Source organism: Sorex araneus, chromosome 7 (genome assembly GCF_027595985.1).
Source record: "Sorex araneus isolate mSorAra2 chromosome 7, mSorAra2.pri, whole genome shotgun sequence".
Lineage (NCBI taxonomy): Eukaryota > Metazoa > Chordata > Mammalia > Eulipotyphla > Soricidae > Sorex > Sorex araneus.
The window spans coordinates 11787191-11795234 of NC_073308.1; the positions used below are offsets into that span (position 1 = coordinate 11787191).

The window sequence follows — 8044 nt, forward strand, 5'->3', positions numbered from 1 at the left end:
GGAATAAAGAGAGTCATTCCCCAAAGGCACTGAGCACTGCGCCCTGATGCCCTGATAATGCCCAATTCTCCACACAGCCGGAGGAAGACCCACTGCTCAGGCACTCAGAAACCCTGGCCCTGAGGCGCTGACCTAACACTGAGAAACCCCCTCCTTTCATGACTCTGAAAGGCGGGTCTGAAGTCCTCCATCTCAATCCCCAACACACACACACACACACACACACACCCCACACATATACACACACCCACATACACCCACACCCACACCCACCTCCCCACCCACATACCCATACACACCCCCAAAACCCAAAACCGAGCCCTGCACCTGACAGAGCTGCTGTCCCTGCACTGAGGGGGGAGGGTGGTCCCCGGAGACCCAGAGCCGCAGGCCTTCCTTGCCCCGAGGGCGCCCTGCGGGGGGTGTGGCCCTCTGCAGCAGAATCATCCGGCCCTGTCCTCGACCCGGGCTGGCGGCAAAACCTCCTCCAGGAATCTGGCCTTGTACACAGCCAGACCGGGCACCCCCAGCCCTGGGTGCCCCAAGTCCGCCAGGAGTGACCCGAGTGCAAGGGCCAGGAATAAGCTCTGAGCACCGCAGGGTGTGGCCCCAAGCCAACCCCACACGGCCGCTCTCGTCTCCACCGAGGGGCGGCAGGCCAGGCCCACCCAGGCTCCAGTGCTGCGGCCCTCAGCCTGCAAATCGACCCTCACCCCGGTGCTATCCTTTAATGCTCATCCTGAGTGGCAGTTTCGTGTCCAAACTCTCTCCTTAGAAGAACACCAGTCCTGTGAGTCTGGCTGCTCTCTTTCGGGGGGCTCACCCTTCAGTGCTCAGGGGGCATTTCTGGCTCTCGCTCAGCAGTGACCCCTGGCAGTTCTCAGTGATGCCTGGGGTCTGACTGGGGTTGGCGGGATGCAGGGCAAGCCCCTCCCCCACCAGCTCCCTGGCCCAGCACACGGCGTGAGGGCCACTGATGGGGTGTCTGAAGGCTCTTCCCATACAGCCGAGGGCTGAGACACAGGCGGGGTAGAGGCAGCTCCAGCCATGGCAGGAGCAGGGTGAAAAAAAGGCTAGCAAATCGCTATGGGCCCCAGAACCCAGCCCCGCGCGTGTCCTGAGGTCATCACAAGCTGCTCTCCGACAGCCCACAGCTCACCTGGAGCTCAGCTGAGCGAGGGGGCTGCTCTTCTAAGACCACACCCAACAGCTCAGAGCCAGGTGGGCCTCCTGCCGCCAAGCACACCTCATTCCCCATGATGGGCCCAGCACTCCCGTACTTATTAGAGGGCAGATGAAAAGTCCAGGGGCTTCAGCGGCACCCCTCCGCCTCTGCTTCCAGGCTTCCACATGCCCGCACAGACGGACTCACTGACACCCCCCGCCCCGGCACACCATCACCGGCCTCTCTCTTCATCGGATGTGTGAGTAGTTACTTCTAAACAAAGCACACTGAGCCCATCTCTAAGAGCATTGGGCATCTCGAGGGGTAGCAGGAGAGGTCCACCTAGTCAGTCAAACTGCGCAGATTCAGGCTGGAGAGATAGTCCAGCGGGCAGGGTATGTGCCTTGCACGTGGCTGACCAGGGTCCAGTCCCCAGAACCCCACAGGGCCCCCTCAGCCCGGCCAGGAGTAAGCCCTGGGCATCACTGGGTATGGTCCAAAACAAAACACAAAACAAGCAAACAAACAAAACACCCGGTCTTTTTTGGTAGCCGACCCAGGAGGACAGGGCAGTTGGATTATTACGGTGACTTACATGAAGTCACCGAGGACAAAGCAGATGCCTGTCTGTCACCTCAGGAGGCAGAATGAGTCAGCCTATACTGAGCGGTCCCACATGGGACGGCTGCTGAGAGCAGCATCCACTTCACACTGCCTTCGGCACTCATGTCCTGCATTCCAAGAGAAATACTCTAAGATCCTCATGTGCTTTCTGAATCTGGATCGTTACAATTGGTGGATCATCAATATTAAAGTTTCTGATGCTGAAAACTAATGACACATGGACTCCCAGGGTCAGTGCCAGCACCCAGGGGTCACCTGAGCACCACCAGGAGCAATCTCTATGTACAAAGACAAGGGCCCAAGCACAATGGCAGTACAAGTCCTATGACATGCAGGATACCAACAGCAACAAAAATAGCCCTGTGGAATGTAGGATACTGTGGAAATGGACCTACCCAAACCGGAAGCGCCATGAGTCTCACACCTGCCGATCACTCCAGGCTCTGTGGCACTGGCAGTCTCGGCCCTGCCCATCTTACCCCGGTTCTCTGGCTCCTTGTTCTGTGAGCCACGTGCCGCCCACAACACGGCACAACGCGAGGAGTCTCCGAGAGGAAAGTGGAAACGGGAACAGGGGCCCAAATTCACTTTGCTGACCATGCTATGGCAGTGGCAGCTACGAAACTTATTTTGGTTTTGTGCCACACCTGGCAATGCTCTGCACTCAGAGATCACTCCTGGCGGTGCTCAGGGAACCCAGGGATGCCAGAGACCGAAATGAGCCAGGACGGTCAAAACAAGCACCCTACCCGCTGTGCTCTCTCCCCTGCTACAGCCATGAAACTTAGTTACAGAAACAAGCACCCTACCCGCTGTGCTCTCTCCCCTGCTACAGCCATGAAACTTAGTTACAGAAACAAGCACCCTACCCGCTGTGCTCTCTCCCCTGCTACAGCCATGAAACTTAGTTACAGAAACAAGCACCCTACCCGCTGTGCTCTCCCCCCACAACATGAAACTTAGTTACAGAAACAAACACCCTATCTGCTGTGCTCTCTTCCCCCCTACAGCCATGAAACTTAGTTACAGAAACAGTTTAGCAGCACAACCATTGGTTCTTTTTAACAGAAAATAAAAGGATGATAATTTTATTTTTAAAATTAGAGGGCCATGCAGCAAAGAGCATTTATTTAATCTTTCCTTTCAGTTATGGGAATGTGACAAAATATAAAATGTAAGACCCATAAAAATAGTAATTCCTCATTTCCTTTAATATCCAGGCCAAATAATCTTTGCTTTCATTTAAGGAATGAAATGGCACACACTGACACAGAAACACTAACTCTGGGGGCAGGAGAAGCAGTTAGAGGGGCACGCGCAGCCCACCTGCACAAGACACTGGCTTTGACACACACCATGTGACTCTCCAGCACCTCCAGACACAGCTCTGGTAGCCCCCAGTGCCCCCGGGGCACGTAGCACCACACCTGTGTGAACCTACACCTCTGGATCTCAGTCAGGGGGACCCAGGTAGGGCCCTCTCTAATAAAAAATATCTTTGTGGGGCCAGAGCGATAGTACAGTGGGCAGGGCACTTGTTTTGCCCATGGCACTCCATATGGTCCCTCAAGTCCCACCAGAGGTGATCTCTCCTGAGCACAGAGTAAGGAGTAAGTCCTGCAACCACTGGGTGTGACCCGAAACCTAAAAGAATAACTTTGTTCAGAGTAAAATCACAGCCCTATAAGCAATGTGACTTAAAACCTACTAGCAGTGAGGGCCATACAGTACAGCGGGGAGGGTGCTTGCCTTGCATGCAACTGACCCCATATGATCCCCTGAGCAACGCCAGAAGGATGCCCTGAGAACCGCCAGGAGAGACCCCGAGTGCAGGGTCAGGAGGATCCCTGAGCACCGCCAGGAGAGACCCCGAGTGCAGGGTCAGGAGGATCCCTGAGAACCGCCAGGAGAGACCCGAGTGCAGGGTCAGGAGGATCCCTGAACACCGCCAGGAGAGACCCCGAGTGCAGGGTCAGGAGGATCCCTGAGCACCGCCAGGAGAGACCCGAGTGCAGGGTCAGGAGGATCCCTGAGCACCGCCAGGAGAGACCCCGAGTGCAGGGTCAGGAGGATCCCTGAGCACCGCCAGGAGAGACCCCAAGTGCAGGGTCAGGAGGATCCCTGAGCACCGCCAGGAGAGACCCCGAGTGCAGGGTCAGGAGGATCCCTGAGGACCGCCAGGAGAGACCCCGAGTGCAGGGTCAGGAGGATCCCTGAGAACCGCCAGGAGAGACCCGAGTGCAGGGTCAGGAGGATCCCTGAGAACCGCCAGGAGAGACCCGAGTGCAGGGTCAGGAGGATCCCTGAACACCGCCAGGAGAGACCCCGAGTGCAGGGTCAGGAGGATCCCTGAGCACCGCCAGGAGAGACCCGAGTGCAGGGTCAGGAGGATCCCTGAGCACCGCCAGGAGAGACCCGAGTGCAGGGTCAGGAGGATCCCTGAGCACCGCCAGGAGAGACCCGAGTGCAGGGTCAGGAGGATCCCTTAATACCACCAAACCTGGTCCAAGAACTAACAAACAAGACTGACAGCAGTGGGGCAGAGCCCAGGCCCCAAAGGGCTGAAGTGCAATGGCTCCTTCCCACGGGCTTTCTGGAGTGTTCTCATCAAAATGCACACAAGGGCCCAGAGAGATAGCACAGTGGGAAAGGCACACCCCAGGTTCACAGGAGAGTCCCTGAAACTCCACCAGGAGTGAGCTGTGAGCACAGAGCCAGGAGTAAGCCCTGAGCACTCTGGTGCAGACCCCAAATAGAAAAATCATACAGCCCTATTAAAATATACACCTGATTTTTTTTGGGGGGTCCACACGCAGTGATGCTCAAGGGTTACTCCTGGCTCTGAACCCCAGAATCATTCCTGGCGGTGCTCGGAGAATATATGGGGTGCCAGGGATCTACCCGTTGTACTATTGTTCCTTTTCTTTTTTCCGAGCATGCCCAGCCATGCTCAGAATTTACTCTGGTTCTGTGCTCAGGGCGCACACCTGGAAGGTCAGGGGGACCATATGCGGTGCTTGGGATTGAACCCGGGTCAGACACATACAAGGCAAATGCCCTGCCTGCTGTACTGTCACTCTGGTCCCCACCTGCATTTCTTACCACTGTATCTTTACAGAATATGTCAAAGCACGTGAAACTGAGAGCATTCTCCTAGGAGGTGATCTTGTTCTCCAAATCCCAAATCAGGACTCAGGAGACATGGAGGCAGGAGGGGGTCCCTGGATGCCAGTTCTACTCCCAGAACCCCACACCCCTATCAGCCAATGACTTCATCCACATGCTGGTTCCCAAGATGCACCAATCCCCCACCTCCCCACCAGCTCAGTTCCTGACAGTGCCATCACACAGGGTCTTCAGGGATGTGACAAGACTTCAAGTCACCGCTGAGTAGGTGCCAAGGCAGACAGACGAGGGGGCAGGCTGTGCTTCGGCCACCTTCCATAAACTCCCTCTGGTCGCCCGGCTCTCTGGCCTGCTGATCGCTTCCTAAGGAAATAGGCCATCCAAGAACAGCCGAATAACTGCTCGGCCAAACGCTCGTGTGGGGGACCTATGAAGAGCCTGCCTTTCACTTCTTCTAAGGCTTGGATTTTCATTTTTTCAAGGAACTTCAAGATTTAAATGTCCAAATTGGGGCCAGAGCAACAGTATAGAAGGCGGGCACTTGTCCTGCACACAGCCGTGCCAGGGTCCATCCTGGTGATCCCATATGGTCCCTCAAGCCCCACCAGGAGTGACGCCTGAGTGCAGAGCCTAGAGGAAGTCCTGAGCCACGCACTGACACAGTGACCCAAAACCAAAAATAAGTCAATGTCCAAACTGTACTTTCATAAAACATCTAAGTTACCAGAGGTTTTTAGATAGGTCTCCGGCTAGACGGGCCAGAGCGACAGGACATGGAGGAGGGAGTTTGCATTGCATGTGGCTAACTCAGGCTAACTCAGGCTAACCCAACACCACATATGATTTGCCCAAACGGAGTGAAACCTGAGTGCACAGCCAGGAGTAAGCCCTGAGCACTGCTAGGTGTGGCCCAAAACCAAAGGGAAAAAATAGGTCTCCAGCTGGGAAGATGGCTCAAAGGGCTGGACTGAAACAACCTTTGCATGTAGGAGCTCCAGATCTGATCTCCAGAACCTCATGGTGCCCAGGGTATGACAAGTACAGCCCACTAAGCTACAAGCCAGCAGCAGGCCTTGAGCAGCATGGCTGTGACCCAAACACTAACTAGTCTGGGGAAACGGCTCCAAAAGCCGGAGCCCCAGGGTCCAGCAGCAGCACACCACAGTTCCCTGCCCCAGCACCGAGTAGCCTGGAGTAGCTCCTGAGCACTGCCAGGTATTGCTCTAAAAAATAAAACCACGTCAGTAAATAGGCCTCTCTCATAATCAACCACAGCGAGAACAATTTAGGCCCCAAATTTTGTGAGCTGAAGATTTAGAGGTGACCGTATGTTGAACAGAGAAGGAGGACAGAAAGGTTCTGCCAACCTGCCATGGCAGGACCAGGAAGTCAGGTGAGCTCTGAGTCTGGCATGGAGAGAAACCAGTCCCTCTCGGGGCCAGGGTGATAGTACAGCAACTACGGCGCTTGTCTCATACAGACCCAGGCTCCAGCCTGGCACCTCCTATGGTCCTCTGAGTCCCACAAGGAGTGATCCCTGGGCACAAAAATTCATCCCTCTATGGAGCTGGTACAGTGGCAGGGCGCGTGCCCACCCAAGTTTAATCTAGCCCAGAGCACCACCAGAGGCAATTCCTGAGTGCAGAGACAGGAGTGCCCACTGAGCCTCACTGAGTGTGGCACAAAAGAAAACAAAAAACAACAACAAAAATTGGTTCCTCTCTACCTGGATTAGAAAATGAGTGAGAGCGGTGGCTGAACTGAATCACAAAACTCCTAACTTTGGCAACTATTCACAACTGAACAGTCTAACAGAGACATGGAATCAGCCACTAACCTTCCCAACATTGAAGTCTCTTAAGCCCAGACTCTTACTCTCCTCGGGAAGCCACAGCAGGGCCTGCACTGTCCCTACTTGTCCATCCATCCCTCTTGGCACAGACAAGTTAGACCCTCGCGGGTGTCCCCTCCTGAGCACACGCTGGAACTGACCACCGGAGCTGCTGCAGGGCGGGAAAGGGCGGGGTGGACTTCACTCTCTCGGCCTTCCCCCAACTCGGGCAGCGACCCCGAGCTCCCTCTCCTGCTTGGACCACGCAGCATCTCTGCAGCCTCCGCTGCGGCCACAGTGATGACAGCGTCCTCGGCTAGACATGTGTGTCCAAAGCAAGGCAGAGCGAGGACAGGAGAGGAGGGGTCCCAGCGACAGCACCGCGGCGGGGGGCTCGATTCCCGTCACCCAGCTCTGGCAGGAGTGCTTCCTGGGCGCAGGGCCAGAGCAGCCCTGGGCACCGCTGAGAGAGGGCGCCCCCAAAAGTGAGAGCGCACCACAGATCCCCAAAGACCACCTAGCCACCCTGCCATTCCAACAGGCCTCTTCCGAGGGCCCGCTGCGGGACGCGGCGCGGCTGCGGGAGGGATGCGGGGCGCGCGCCCACCGCTCACGCCTACAGGCGCCTTCCCGGGCTGCAGCCCCTCCGCCGGCACCGACGCCCCGGGCCAGCAGGAAGGCCATGTGCGGGCCTGGTCTCGGGGGCCGCCGCCGGGCGGAAGGCGCGGAAAGGCGTGGCTGCTTCCTCCCGGCCGGCTGTGGGGACCACCGAGCCCCATTGTCCGGGCGCCCCTGCCCACGCCCACTCCCGCCCCGCGGACCGACCCGGTACGCCCGAAGCCCGCTCCCCGCGACGCCGCACCCACGCGCTCACCTTCTTGCCCTTCTTGCCCTCCTCGTCCATGTCGCCGCGAGCGGCCCGGCCCGGCCAGCCCCGGCAGCTACATGCTCGCCGTCCGGACCCAGCGGCCGGCCACAGCCGCGCTCCAGTACCGCCCGCCGGCGCAGTCTCCGCCCCCGGCCGGCGCGCGCCCCGCACCCCGCACTTCCGGGCCGGGAGCCCCGCCCGCGGCCCAAAGCCTGCTGGCCCCGCCCCGCTCCATCCCGAGGGCGGAGCCCTGCTCTCCCCGCCCCGGCCCCGTCTCCAACCCGGCCCGCAGGGAGTGCTCGCGCCTGAAGCCTGCGGGCCCCGCCCCGCTCCATCCCGAGGGCGGTGCCCCGCTGGGATTCCCGTCCCGGCCCCGCCTCCGCCCCTGCCCGCACGGAGCGCCCTCTGCTCCGCAGCCTGCGGGCCCCGC

General features: G+C 58.1%; 1 protein-coding gene across 4 annotated transcripts in view; it reads right to left on the minus strand.

Moving 5' to 3' along the window:
• CCM2 (CCM2 scaffold protein) overlaps positions 1–7784 on the minus strand; it is a 41055-nt gene extending 33271 nt beyond the window's left edge. For 3 of the 4 annotated variants that reach the window (XM_055144823.1, XM_055144822.1, XM_055144821.1), the window contains exon 1: positions 7621–7784. In XM_055144823.1, the coding sequence (XP_055000798.1) occupies positions 7621–7650 (30 nt within the window). In that variant the 5' untranslated portion in view covers positions 7651–7784. The remainder of the gene's footprint in view (positions 1–7620) is intronic. The other variant, XM_012935479.2, reaches the window with a different exon arrangement.
• Positions 7785–8044: the final 260 nt, after the last annotated feature.